The 14670-nt window shown below is 48.2% G+C and overlaps 1 protein-coding gene across 7 annotated transcripts in view; it reads right to left on the minus strand.

Annotated features, from left to right (window-relative positions):
* UBAP2L (ubiquitin associated protein 2 like) overlaps positions 1-13870 on the minus strand; it is a 26235-nt gene extending 12365 nt beyond the window's left edge. For 2 of the 7 annotated variants that reach the window (XM_027672549.1, XM_027672547.1), the window contains exons 1-11: positions 13406-13870; positions 12785-12862; positions 11522-11632; positions 8913-9081; positions 8507-8602; positions 7746-7791; positions 7376-7488; positions 5708-5782; positions 2364-2416; positions 806-891; positions 185-356 (exon numbers count right to left, since the gene is read on the minus strand). In XM_027672549.1, coding sequence (XP_027528350.1) covers positions 185-356; positions 806-891; positions 2364-2416; positions 5708-5782; positions 7376-7488; positions 7746-7791; positions 8507-8602; positions 8913-9081; positions 11522-11632; positions 12785-12862; positions 13406-13495 — 1089 coding nt within the window. In that variant the 5' untranslated portion in view covers positions 13496-13870. The remainder of the gene's footprint in view (positions 1-184; positions 357-805; positions 892-2363; positions 2417-5707; positions 5783-7375; positions 7489-7745; positions 7792-8506; positions 8603-8912; positions 9082-11521; positions 11633-12784; positions 12863-13405) is intronic. The other 5 variants (XM_027672553.1, XM_027672552.1, XM_027672548.1 and 2 more) reach the window with 4 other exon arrangements.
* Between the last annotated feature and the right edge of the window lie 800 nt (positions 13871-14670).

The following is a 14670-nucleotide window of genomic DNA, read 5'->3' on the forward strand; positions in this document are numbered from 1 at the left end:
AGTTGAGCAATGAACTTCAGGCCTCTGCATTTGAAGCAGACTGGCAAATTATCTGGCTCTGCCAGTCCCAAGCAGCAAGCAGGTATCAGGACTGCATTTCCCACGTTACCCAAACAGACAGAGAATGTCAGGGAATGAGCAACCCCCATCAAATCTCCACTGGCAGAGACCAGCATTTCCTTACCATGCTGTGGTGAGAGAAGGAGTTTCCAGAGGCAGGCTGGGACAGAGCAGTCTGCTTGGAATTGCTGAACACCAGTGGCTGGGCCAGAGAAGGAGTCTGGGATGACTCCAGGTTCGTTGACTCATTCTCCATAGAAGACGGTGTCTTTCCTAGCAGGACTGCGAGATCGATTCTGCGAAGAGAAAGAGGATAACCCAATAAGGTCACCATGAGCTTCCGCTTCCATTACTGCAGAATTCCCCCTCCAGCCTCACACCTTTAACTTTACAAATCGAAGGAATCTTCAGAACATTAACTCACAACTGCCAGTAGCAACCTCCAAAGGAGAGAGGGAGATCAAGCAAGACCCTGCATAGCCTTTGATTTTAAATCACGTTTTTCATTAATTTAACACAGCAAAATGCCCCCAAACCTGAAGAACCAACAGCAGAGCCTAGGAAAACTCTAATCCAAGATTAGGACCCAGAAATTACTAACTCAACTTCTCCATTTAAATCCACCTCATCTCGTTCAGAGCTGCTGCATTTTAGCTAGCTGGCAAGGTTTAGTCAAAGAAGGCAAATTGCTCCAGGACTTGTGTGCCACTTTTCCCAGGTAAACGGCATCACCATGGGCACTCACCTTTGTCCAGCTGTGATTGTCACATTCTCAGCAGGCAGAGGCACTGAAGACACGTTGGAAGCAGTGAAGATCTTTGTCTCTGACAGCTGAAAGATAAAAAAGGGAAAAAGAATTCAAAAGTGAGAACAGTGCCTTAGAACAATGCCAGTGACATAAAGCACACGAATGTTTGAGACAAACGGCCACAGAAAAACTCAAGAAATTCAAGCATTTAGACTTAAACTTCCCTAGCATTTGGCTCCCATCAGAATCAGCTTTTATTTGTTTCTTCTCGGGCAAGTGCACAAATCACCCACCAGTGAAAAAAAACCACCCTAAAATCCTTCCACAAATTTCCCACAGTCCACAAACCCACTGGGGCTCCTGGGGCCCTGGGCTGGTGCTTTGAGTCGATGGCACACAGCGAGGATCTGCCAAACCCCCTGCCAGATAGGTGCAAGCACTGGTACAGAAGCCAAAGGAAGAAACTTTGGACCCCCACTTAAGTTTCCAATGATCCAGGCTCACTTGGATGATCTGACCAACAGATCTACTTCAGCTATGGAAGGGAAAATAACATTGCTCAAGAATGGGTGAAGAGGAACGCTAGTTACCACCTGTGATTTAGCCTGGAACATATCTGAACATGAACAGCTTCTATTCCAGGCTGAGGAACCACCAGAAACTAAAGTGCCAGAGTTAAAAAACTAAATCCGGAACCCCCGGGGGCATCTCATACACACTGAAGGCAAGAAGGGCTCTCAAAGGCTCCCTTCTAGCACAGACCTGACTGAACAAAGAGAAACTGCTCCTGTCTCCAGACACAGCAGGAGCACTTCCCACAGAGAGTGCCTGGAAAGCAAACGCTTCCCCTCCTTGCCCAGTCCGTTGGCTGAGCCAAAATGAGCATGCAAAAGTAACAATCATACTAAAACAGCTCAACCCTGCTCCCATCTGCAATAACAGAAGTCCTCCCTTGATTTGGAGAGGGACTGAAGCCCACTTCAGAAGAAACTGATACAGAGGCATTAAAAGCTGGTGCTAACAGCATCCATTCTCCCCTGAAGGAGACATCAAGTAGAGAATGAAAGGCGGCAAGACACACCAAAGAACAAGTCAGAAAGTCAAGAGCTTCTGTTCCATCCAAGTCACAAGGACAAGCAGAGGCACATGACATGCAGGAATCCACTGCTGCCTCCTCCACGGCACGTGGGGGGATCAAAGGCAAACCTTCCCAACTGCCACTCCATGGGAGGGATGGAGCAAGAGTCCTGTGTGGAGTCAGGCCAGTTTTTGGAAGAATTCCATCATACAGTTACAGGAAATGAGAGGACCAGCCTCAAGGCCCTAGGAGATCCCTTCCTGTTCTGGGCTCCTATGACAAGCTCTACTACACATATCTTTTTGAAGCTGTGATGATTACTTATTCCTCATAGCTCCTGGAACTGGGAGCCTGACTGGGGTTCTGTCCCTAGTCTGGGGGAGGATGAGCTTTGAGCTCCCCTCAGAGCTCTGTGTACAGGCAGGACAGCAGCCTGCTGGCAGATGCACAGAGGAGAAGGGTTTGGAGAGTACCTACATCTTCATTCCAGTCCTCCGTGCCCCATTCTTCTGTCGCTGCCCTCCACGCACCTACAAGGACAACAACAGGTACAGAAGTTATGCATTCATCAAAGCTCTGCCTCCAAGAGCTGGAGAAGCACTGGGGAGCTTTGCAGGTAGCCAGGAGGATTTCTATTTGCCAACCAAGCAAGTTAAAGCAGTAGACCCCAACCCATGCTTCCTGGGCAAGGTACCATGACAGGGCCACCTCTGCCTTGCTGCCCCAGGCTGAGCTGAAAGAGAGGGACTGCTGGGCTGGCAGATAGGGCAACACACACCTCCCAACACCCAACAGGGGAGCTGAGCTTAGCAAGGAAGCTCCAGCACCATCCCCAGCCTCCTTGTGCCATTTTCCTGACTTCCCCTTGTACTGCAGTAGCTACAGCTTTGTGCACCTGGGAGCAGTCAGTGTTACCCCAGCAGCTTGGACAGAGCACCTCCCTCACAGGTTTCCTGCCAGCTCTGGCACAGGATCTCACCACCCAGGTAAACCTTACATTCCTATAAAACTTAGGGACAGCTGAGCATTCCCGTGATTCATCTTCTCTCCCCAGCCAAAAAAAAGTCTTGAAACCTCAGTGCACCAGGACCTCCTGTGCACATGCAAATGGGATTCAGAAGGGAAAATTTGAGGGACTAAGCAATTCCTGCATTTTCTGTGACCAGCTGTAAAGATATGCTCAAAGCACTGGGGAGAAAAGCTGGAGACCTCAGCCACAATCCACAGCACAATTTAAGCAAGTAAGATTTACCAGAAAATAAAAAGAGTTTTGCCTGGCTGCATCTTCAACTTGTTCTGACCCTCACTTCCATCACAGAGTTTAACCTCTGTACTTCGAACATTATGTGGCAACTTCTGAATCCATTTAACAACTGAAATTTGGTTTGGGAGGAGAGCAGGAGATTTCACATCTGCAAAAACCTCAGAGCATAAAGCCAGCCCTGTTTTGCACAGCTGGTTTCCAGTCCACACAAACAAAACGTGACAGGGCCAACAGGGTTAATCTTGGAGACACTTACAGGGACGGAACAAGTTGGCATCAGCCTTTTTATAGGCTGAAAGTCTTTTAGAGCATAAAACATAGCATGTGGGGAAGAACATTGTGGATTCTTCTGCAGGACACACTTTAACTGCATATTTAAACAACTGCCTGTCTAGAAGTGGGGAATCCAGTGCAAGAAATAAGTATTTATCAGTGAGTTATTCTTTTTTCATTGTTGTTTTGTTTTGCTTGACAAATTGAGCCAATTCAAGAAGCCTTCCGGGATTTATTTTCTTTTATATTCAAGTGTGAAATACAGATACTAATAAAACATGACTTCCCAGAGTGCCAGGAATCTCAAGGCACACTAGAGTCTACCCCTTCCTTCCCAGCCAGAAGCATCAGGAGTTCAACACATTCAATGCAAAACACATCTGGGGTTTAAAAACCCAGATTCCCCCATTCCTCAGATTTTCTGTACCCTCACAGCAGTAGCAGGAAGGTTGCTTTCCAGATTTTAATGGATCAGAAAGATCCTTCCAGCTCAAACCTTACCCGAGAGGTGGAATGGGAGCTGGATGTACCTGCAGGTGGCCAACAGAGCAGGAAGCCAAGAGAGTTGCACCAAGAAGATTTTGTGCATGCAGGAGCACAGCACAGGGCTCTTAAGTATTGCTTGTTTGGGGAAACTGAGAAGAAAAGCAAAGCAAGACAAAAAGCAGAAGGAAACCCTGCAGATGAAGAGCAGCCATTGACGGGGCTTTCCCGGCAAGTCTACTCCAGTACTGGACACCAACTCAGCACAGCTTGTGCTCCCTGCACACAAAGGGGCAGATGGAAAAACAAAGAACTGCCATGTACAACCAGGCATTGACCAGGAATGCTCCAGAAAGCTCCCAGTCAGCACAGAGTGGGAAGTTTTTTTAAAGAAACCAAGTGTATTGCTCTCCATCGAGCTCTTCCAAAGGGGAGAACTGCAACACAAGCAATACTCTGACCCTTCTAACACCATTTCAGAAGGGTTGCCTTCTGAACAGCGAGCCCTCCTCTCTGCTTTCAGAAAGCCCTTCGAAGAGCTGCTGGTCTTTAAGGTCCTCAAACCAGGAAGAGAGGAAAAAATACAATTAAGCCAACAACATGTGCCAATATGATTGTGGTGAAGGAAAAAAATCCCATTCTGTCTCCAAGATGTCCACATCCCTCCTCAAACACAGTCTCTTCATTTTAAACTGGGAGATGAGCACCCAGCTTGCTCCTCCCACAGCCCATCAGGCAGTCTGCTGCCTCTCAGGAACTGGATACAGGCCTGTTGCCTCAGCCTGGAAGGGCAGCAGACTCAAAGGCCCCCAGTCTGCACCTCAAAGGAACGTAAATCCAAACAAAGCCAAAGGGCAGCAAAACCACAATGGCAGCTCTGGAGCAGATGGCCTTGTGCTGCCTGTGGAAGTTAAAGTTTAATCCTGAGGTGAGAACCAAGAGACACTGTCTGCCTGCCAGTTGGGCCCCTGCAAAAGAGACTCCTCAGCCTCAACACTCCTCCTCCTGCCCTGACCTTCAAGAGTCAAGTGGCAAGCTCCTCTGGAAGGTTCTTTAGTCTCAACTTCAAGACCTCAGGTTAGATAGAGGAGACAGTCAAACATGATGTTGGCCTTGTTATGGACACCAATGGGATTCAGCAAACTGGATCATCTCATGGGTGTCTCTTGGCTTCGTAAGGCATAAAGGTGCAAGAACAGGAAATAAAGTGGCCAGGCACTGAGTAGCTTTAACATGAAGCATCCCTGTCACCTCAAAATCTGCCATCATCTTCAACTGCAGGGAGGCAAGGAGAAGCAGCTGGGCAGCAGGAACATGCCAGAGCAGCCACTGGGCACTGCTCACCCAGGGGTGGCTGTGAGCAGAGGCAAAGCATGGAGAGAGTTTAACTGGACCCATTCCGCTTGCAGCAGTTGTGACCCTGAGCAGGAACAGCAGGGAGGCTGCAGGAATGGCACGGGGGCAACAGCAAGTCACAGCTTTTCAGGATGCAAGACAAAGGGAATACAACTGAGCTGCCTCAAGCCTCCTGCCCTCGGGTGGGATGCTCTGTCACCAGCACTGTGGACACGGAGCTGCTCTGGGCACCAAGAAGCAGTGGCTGAAGCTAAAATTTGGAGCTGGGGTTAGCCTCTCCCAATTTATATTCAAGGTGTCAGCATTAGTAAAAGCACAGTCAGAACAAATGTCAAATATTCATTAAAATGAACAAATTGAGAGAGAGAAGAATTACATATCCACAGATATTTCAGGGTTTTTTTAAAAAGCTGTAAAGTAAAGGTATCCGGGGCAGTTAGTGCGCCTGGATGTATCGTACCAGGAGCAGTGTCAAATTTTCGGGGATAATTTGACCCCTCACCCCCAATGAAATCAAGTCCTGAAACAAAACAAAAAGAAAAGAAAGACAACCAGTGAAATTTTGACTTAAAGAAGTGAAGGTGAGTTTCATTGCCCCCACATACACCAGTCACATCGTACCTGTGGATATTGTTAATTTAAAGAGATGCCTGTGGCTACTAAACTGGAAAAAAAAATGACCATGCACAACACAGGTGACCGGCGGTGTTGCACGATAAACTTTACAGCTGCATTGCAGCACTAGAGCAAATTCAACTCGTTCTGTCAGAAAAATCTTCAGTTCCCCCCAACCACACTCTAATCCACTTTGTTCCACAACTCCACAAAACACCAACACAAAAAAAAGAAAACCATCCACACAGAAGCCTGTTCCCACTAGACAGTTAAACTCCCAGCACATAGAGCTTGTCCACTCCCATCCCTTTTCCTGCGGAGCCAAGTGCACCCACTGCCCTTAACACATGCCCACACTATTCCCTCCGGTATTTAAAACCCTTTTTCAACTGCCAAGATGATCACTCAATCTGCTGGTGTTTTACAAAAGCAGGCTTATTTTTTCCCCCTTCCACAGCTCTCTGTTTTGTGAAAAAAATCCAAACAAAAAAACAAAACCCAAACAGAACCCACCAAAATACACACAAACAAGCTCCCACCCCCTCCCCGACACTGACAATGTTCAGTAAAAGGTATCCCAGTTTACAGGACTTTAATTCTCTCCTTCCAAAGCTATCAGTTTTTCAGCTAATGCAAGCAGTATAGAGGTGGCCAAAAGCACCATCAACACGGGTGTGAATGCTTCTTACACCCAAGTATGTGGTATTTACTTGAATTCTCAGAAATTGTGGAAAAACAGTTTGACTTCATAGTGGTGCAAGATTGCTCCATAAAAAAGCCAACCAAACCACCACTCTGAAACTCACTCCACAAACAGGCTACTTATGGTCAAGGACTGTCCCCTGCAACTGCCCCATTCTCACACTGCAAAATCTGAGTTTGCTGTATCTCACAGTACTGTGTGTATGTGAAACAAACCCCAGGGCACCAGTTTTCCAATGCAGGAGAAAGTGCAGGGGCAGCTGGGTGTTCAGAACCATCCACCGAACACATGCTGGCTTCAAAAAGGGAAGGAGGTCAGATTCCTTTCATCTTGTTTCTGTAACAAAGTCTCGCCCCAACGCAGTTTGAGCAAGATGACCATGAGAGAGAGAATGCTCCTAGTACCAAAATCAAGAGCAAGACATTTGACTCCAAGTAATATTCTCTGGAGGATGCACCTAACATCAGGAGAACTTGGACCTGTTTAATACACTACAGTTTATAAAAAAAAAAAAAAACACTTTTCCAAACAGTAGCATGGTTTCTACTGGAAAAGAGGTGAATGTTCCTGTGCCTCTGTCGTGCACCCCACAGCAATCATCCAGCTTCCCATTTCCAGGGCAATCATGTGCAAAGAGTGCAAAGAATTAGGTTCAGAGATTCATCTCTGAACTAACAACCCATTCCTCCATCCCTGAGCCTAAGACCTGCCCAGAACCTCCTCAGTGCAACTGGATGGATGCAAAATCCACTCACCCTCTCGACACAAACCGGCACACGTGTGCTTGACACTTACTTGTGCCATCGTCCGGCTCAAAGCTCCCAGTGTTGTTCCACGTGTTGTTGTTGCTATTCCCATAGTTCTCATCCGTGCTGGCTGGCTCAGCATAGTCAGCAGGGTTGAAAGTTCTATAAGAAATACAAAGATGGCTAAACATTTTGAAAGCAACAGATGTTATTCAGACCATGAAACATCTCAGAGTCTCACAAGGCAGTTCTTTCAGCACAGGGATGCTTCAGCTACACTAGCCACCCCAAATTTAAGTTAGCATGATGCAGTTTGGGCCTTATTAACAAAAAAAAAATGGGAACACAAATGACTGACACAAACAGTACTATTCATGCACAGACTTATCTTTGCTGTGGTTTGTGCCAGTGAAACTTACCCCATGCCTTGGGCAGAAAATCTTCCCCCTCGCCGTCCAGAGCCACCTGTAAATACACAGACACAGGCACTTCTGAGCATCTCTTGGCTCTATGTCACTGGAAAAAGAAACACTTGAACAACATATGGAGTTCTGATGCCCAGAATATGAAAGTGGAGAGGACCTTCCTGAGTTGATGGGATTTCCAGCAGTGTCTTTAGACAGATGGGAATGACCTCAGCTGGCTGGCAGTATGATTAGCAATGCATGATTCCAGGCTCAGATAAGGTTTCCAGCTGGCACAAACCATAAGTACTGAATCCCAGGTTCTGATTTCTGCAGGGTGTGACCTCAGCAACAATTTCTGAGCAGTAGATTTTGTGGAAAAATTAATTTCTGCACCAAGTATTTAAAGCTCAAGCCAGTGATGGTGCTCAGACACACACGTAAGAACAAGGATGCAGGTTCTGCTGCTAACAAGCCATTGACCCACCTGCCAAATAGTCATCTTGGGTTTTTTAACTTCCCACCTCTGTAACAAAGCTCAATTTTTGTTCTAACTCCACAGATGGGATGCAAGACCTAGGTGATGTTTCTAGCATGCTTAGGATGGGGGAGCAACGTGTAGACACTACTGATAAGCACGAGGACAGAAAAATTAAAGCGTGTGTTTTCAGTTTGGCAATTCCTCCCATAAAAGAGGCTTTGGAACCTCATAGGAATAGATACACTGCTGTCATTCTTCTCCTCCCACCCCCTCGGACCCCAAACCCCATGTGTACCTCGGCCTCGGCCACGTCCCCGCCTCCCTCTTTCTGTGCCTCTTCCGGAAGATCCTCCACTCTTCCCACCATCTAGTCCATTCTCCTGGCCCCGAACTGGAAGACAGAACAATGCAAAGACAATTTCAAGACTCATCCGGCTTTAGTGGGGGTACAAGATGAGACCTCAAACCCCAAAGTGCAGTGGTTATACAGGGGACCACGTCACCACAGGCTCCCAGAACTTTTGATTTAATCTGATGGTAATGAGAACATCTCAGAGAGGGGAGCATCAGATCCACACACACACATACGAGTGGTTTTCCTCACAGATGTGCCTGCTTCAGAAGCTTTACAGACAGCTGTTACACAGCACTAAGTGCTTCAGTGGGAGAGTTTTGGGGGCTATGAAAGGGCAGGTCCATACACTCTCTTCCACGGCTGGCACCTCGCCCCCGCCTCGGTGGCCCGCCACGTCGTCTGCTGAAATCCCGCTCCCGCTCCCGGTTTTCTTTGCTTTCTTCACTGGGCTCCGTCTGTCCACTCTCCTTCTGTCCTGAGACACCCTTCTTCTTCCCGACCATTTCCCAGGAATGCTGAAGGTTTGCAGAGAGGAAAGAAATTAATCATAGCTTTATCAATGCAAGATGCAAATACACAGAGATTTTAAACATGCTACAGAGTATATAAGAAGGGTCTCTGAAGAAATGGTTTCCAGACCAATTTTTTATTTGAGGAGTCTACACACAGCACAGCTTCTTCCTTCAAGGAAAGTTTTCTCACAGCTGACTGGCATGCAGTTTGAAGTAACAGGAGATGACTTTTTCTATTTCTGCACTAAAATTCTTCAACAGAGAGGGCATGATACTTCCAGAGTTCAAAGCATGGATAAATTTACCTTGTTTAGGGGAAAAAACCCTGCCATTTCACACAGATGTCCAAGAGCTCTCAGAATAACCCAGGTAAATGTTCCATAGTGCTCTGCAGTCAACGTTTTGGAGTAAGTTCTTCTCTCACATGCAGAGTGATTAACAAAACCCCTCCCTAAAGAGCAGCTCAGATGGAGAGAAGCATCACAGAATTCAACTCATCCCAAGTTCAACTGTAATAAGTGTGCCTCCAGCTCACTGCCATGGGCCTGCACTCATTTATTTTATGACAATCTGCAGCGGTTTCATACTCTTAAACCGATGCTGCATGCTGGTGAAACAATTAAAAATAGTAACAAGTCATTGACAATCACCTGAAAACACAACTGGCAGGCAAGTCAACAGCTGGTTTTGGATGGCAGCATGCAGGGACAATGACAAAACACCCAACAACATAGTGGCAAACTGCCATCAAACCCAAGGCTCCCAAAGTCTCTCTCCATAGGTATCTTGCTCTAAAGAAAACTTACAAAAATGTTTACTTGGGAAATGTTTACTTGGCATACTGTAATTTAAACCAAATTCTAAGGTCACGCCTGCTCCTTTACTGTTTCAAATACATTACCAGTAACCAGCTCAGCAGGCACACTGTCCTCATCAGCACCGGTGCACCCAAGCAATTAGCAGGGCTGTTGTCTATCCAAAAATCCCCTTTCCAGGATTGCTGCACAAGCTGAATTCAGGCCAGAAGCAGCTCCAAGACACTTGACCAATGGCAGTGCAGGGGCTGCCTGTGCTCAGCGATGTGGCAGCTGCAGGGCCACAGGGCTGGACCAGTGGCAGCCCAGGGCTTTCTCCACCTGCCCCCTGCCTGCCTCTCCACACCCTGCCCTGCACACCTTGTGCTGCTGGGCCTCTCAGCTGCTCCCATAAAGGAAGTGCTGCTCCACGACACTGGGTGCTGCACCCTGTCCTGGATGCTCTCCTGAGCAATGTGTTTCTCTAGGAAATTAAATCGCTGTGATGGCAGAGGTTTGTTCTCTGACTAGAAGGCACTGGTTACAAGAGATCTGGAGAAAAATGCAATCATGGCAGAACTATGCCTCAGCAATGCACATCCATATTATTTCCCTTTCTAAAAAGCTTTTCTAATAGATCTTTTGATCAGTTGTCAATGGCAAGGGCTCTCTAAAGACAAGGAGGAATGGGTATGTGCACTGTATGGAACTTGGCCCGTGCCAAAGCAGAGCACCTGACACTGGGGAGCAGCTGCAATACACACAACATAGTCTGGGGCATCCAGCTCACCCACCTGCCCCCAAGGGGTTCATCACAGGGGAAAAAAATGAGCTAATAGATAATATTGAGAAGTGATATTTAGAGCCTCAACTCTACAAGGAGCTGAGTCGGCTCCAGCCAAACCAGGGTGCCAGGAGGATACCTGTGATCAGTGGCAGTTTGGGAGGATCTGATACTCATAGGCTTTTTTCTGGGCTGTAAGAGAACTTGCAAATCTGCCATCTATACCACAAAAGGAATGACGCCCCACACACAGGCAGAAGGTTCCTCTTAAACAAGTGCTCACTTGTTCTCGGAGCTGACCTCGGCTGCCTGAGAGAGGCACCTGTGTGAGGGACAGCAGCCAAGCCCAATTCCACAGAAAACAAACAGGAAAAAGACCCTCAAAACCGTGGCATGGGCAGCAGCACACAAACCAGTCAGGACATTGCTTAGAAGTGTTTAGGGCCAGAGACAGAAAAACTATGTTACTCTGACAGAAAGGAACCACAGCTGACACATACCTGCCTTTCAACACAGGTCACTCAGCCCTGGTAGGGAAAGGTACGTTCCTTCACACTCAGTGGTGTGAAAGCACATATAGATGCCACTGCACTGTTGTCAAACTGCTTGGATTCAAAATGAATAGGAAGGAAATGACTTATTGCACTTCCCCCTCTATTCCTTCGAGCCTAGGGCCACGCTCACAGTCCGTGCAAGGCCACGGAGAGCAGTGTTCAGCAGTCAGGTCACAGTCATGCTTTGCATGCTCCTGTGGAACTAGTCAGTCATTGTGACTCTCCTTATCTTGACATTACAGGATGCCTCACCTGCAAATATGCAGTGACACTGAGCTAGGCCTCACCAGATTTACAGGCCCCAATCCTACCGTGTCCGGATTGCCCTCCAGCAGCACGTTGATGGCTCTGTTGACGTCCCCATTGCAGTCATGCAGAGCAATCACACACTCGTCCTGGTTCTTGCCTGTGATGTCAATCAGCTGTAAAGAAGACAACACCACAGTCAACATGTTCCAAACTAAGATGGCACCAAAATCTCTATGAGTCTCTCAGGAGGTAAGTTGAATCCCAAACCAGAAATCCTTAAAAAAAAAAAATAATTCAGGTCTTGGGAGTCTCCTCAGCCTTCTCAGTTTAACTATGTTCCTCAGTGAGGAGTAACTGAGGGTGTGAATTTCTGAGTTACCATTATTTCACCATGACCCAACCTATAACCTCCTTTTCTCAGGACAACACTGTCACCTGCGGGAACAAACCGGAAATTCAGCAAGGCAAAAGGTGCTGCTCCTGCAGCAGGGCGACCCCAAGCACAAAAACAAGCTGGGGAAGAATGGATGGAGAGCAGCCCAGAGGAGAAGGACTCAGAGATGTGGGTTAACATAACCTGGCCATGTGCACTGGGAGCCCAGAAAGCCAACACTTTCCCAGGCTCATCCCCACAGTGTGGGCAGCACGTGGGAGGGGATTCTGTCCCTCTGCTTTGCTCAGGTAAGACCCCCCTGCAGTGCTGCCTCCAGCCCTGGGGCCCCCCAGCACAGGAAGGACGTGGAGCTGCTGGGGCGAGACCAGAGGAGGCCACAGAGATGCTCCAAGGGCTGGAGTCCCTCTGCTCTGGACACAGGCTGGGAGAGCCATGGGTGTTCAGCCTGGAGAAGAGAAGGGTCCAGGGAAACCGTGGAGCCCGTTCCAGTGCTGAAAGGGGCTCCAAGAGAGTTGGAGACGGACTTTGGACAAGGGTCCGGAGTGACAGAACCAAGGGGAAATGGCTTCCCACTGCCAAAGGTAGGTTGGATATTGGGAAGGAATTCTTCCCTGTGAGGGTGGTGAGGCCCTGGCACAGGCTGCCCAGAGAAGCTGTGGCTGCCCCATCCCGGGAAGTGTTCAGGGCCAGGTTGCACAGGGCTTGGAGCAATCTGGTCTAGTGGAAGGTGTCCCTGTGGCACAAAGGTAGAACTGGATAGTCTTTAAGGTCCTTTCTGACCCAAATCGTTCTATGATACGACTCTGTGAAACCAGTCCAAGGAAATTTAGGAAGCAGCCAGACGTGTCCCTCCCACCTCCCCAGCATTCACAGTCCTCCCAGTATTGATCTTGCCTCCCTGTCAGGGTTCATCTTCACTTTCCACACTCACTTGTTTCACCTTCTCCTCAAAGTCAGCATCGTTGTGGTCCGAAATCATCTGTGCAAGTCGAATCTGTTCCGCAGTGGCCTAAAGAAATCAGATAGATAGAGAGAGCATGGTCAGAGCAGCCCATTTCCAAACTGTCCTCCAAAGGCCATTCCACTTCCCTGAGATCTCTGGAAAGGAATCAGTATGGTAAAGAAAAGGTGCAAACAAGGGTCAGAAAAGGACAGGTCCAGGGGGAAAGTGAGATGAGAAAGGAACAAGGGGAGTCTGAAAGAAAGGGAGGTACTGCTGGTTGGCCTTATGACACCAGGGGAGCAGCAGCCACCTGAACCGCTTCTGTTTTGGGGCAAACCTTACCACCACCAGAACATCAAGACCCACTGCAGGCAGCTTCTCAGCCACTTGCATTCCTTAAAGCGAGGAGGGAACGGTCAGATGGAAACAAAACCAAATCTCAGCGTCTGGTCCCACTCGGAGACACTGACACAGAAACACCAGCGTCAGTGGCTGCCCAATTAACCTGGCTCTGGCAGTTCTTAGGAAGCCACCCATTAGCACCAGGCCAAGCAGGAGAGCCAGGTCTCCACCTCTAAGCTACCTGGTTTCCATCGACACTGCCCTTACCTGCGGCCGCTGCTTGTGCTGCGTCTGGCTCTGTGTCTGTGTCTGCTCCCAGTTCCCCCGGGTTCGGTTAGTGCCCACCGATGTCATCATTTACAGTATATACAAATAACAGTATTTACAAGGTAGAACTCTGTGGTGGGTCAGGGGAGAAGAGAGAACGGACTGTTAGAAACCAAAACCAAAAGGCAGCACCAGGACTGAACAATCGTATGGGCAACACAGCCAGAACACCCGTCGCAGGCCCCCACCCTCCCCACCACTTCCCTAAAACCATGGCAGGCCAGGCTGCCATCACCACATGCTCCCAGCACAAAACAGCCACTTGCACTTCTCGAGGTTTCTCTGCCAATTCCATGGCAGGTTGTTCCAAATTAAACATTTTCTGCATCCAGGTGGGAGCAATCAGGCCTCAGGAGCAGAAATAGACTCATAGAGTCAGAGTGGTTTGGGTTGAAAGGCACCTTAAAGTTGATCCAGTCCCACCCTCCTGCCATGGGCAGGGACACATTCCACTAGCCCAGGTTGCTCCAAGCCCCGTCCAGCCTGGCCTTGGACATTTCCATGGATGGGGCAGCCACAGCTTCTCTGGGCAACCTGTGCCAGGGTCTCACCACCTCATTGTAAAAAAACCTCTTCCTTCACTAATCTAGATCAACTCCCCTTCAGTTTGAAGCCATTCCCCGGACTTGGGGCAAGGGGTTTAACGACTTGCTGTTGAAACACATGTGTGAGCAAGCGTGGATTTGCCACGAGCTCATGGTGAGTCTGTGGCCATCAAATGGAGCAGGAATGCTTGAAGAAAGCACCAAAGAAACTTCACTTGGAGAACAGAGCATCTCAGAGCCTCAGACACATCAACTACTTCTCCTTTCTTGCCTTCAAAGCAGAGCAGGGGAAGCAAAAACACTCCAGGAAAAAGTGGTGCTACAGGTCTATGGAATTTTTCTTTAAAGAAAACCTGCCCTTGCAGAACTCCCTATTTTTGCATGCTTCAGTTATTCCCCAAAACTGGAAATATTAAGTTTTCTTGTTCTGAGTATTCTAGATTAAAAACATACCAAAAAGTGAACTAGACATCAGCAAGGAACAGCCAGTAACATCATTAGATAACTGCTTGAGGCAAAAAATCCCAGGAAGAGTTCAGGCCAATGAGCGTCCAAAGCAAGTGGAGTTTTCTAACCTCACACTGGGCCTCAGGGCAGAGCCCAAGCTGGAGGTGAGGGGAGGTGGTTTAGAAGGGGATTGGCACTGAGTCGTTTTACCCT

The sequence above is a fragment of the Neopelma chrysocephalum genome, unplaced genomic scaffold (assembly GCF_003984885.1).
Source record: "Neopelma chrysocephalum unplaced genomic scaffold, ASM398488v2 Primary Assembly neopelma1_97410, whole genome shotgun sequence".
Lineage (NCBI taxonomy): Eukaryota > Metazoa > Chordata > Aves > Passeriformes > Pipridae > Neopelma > Neopelma chrysocephalum.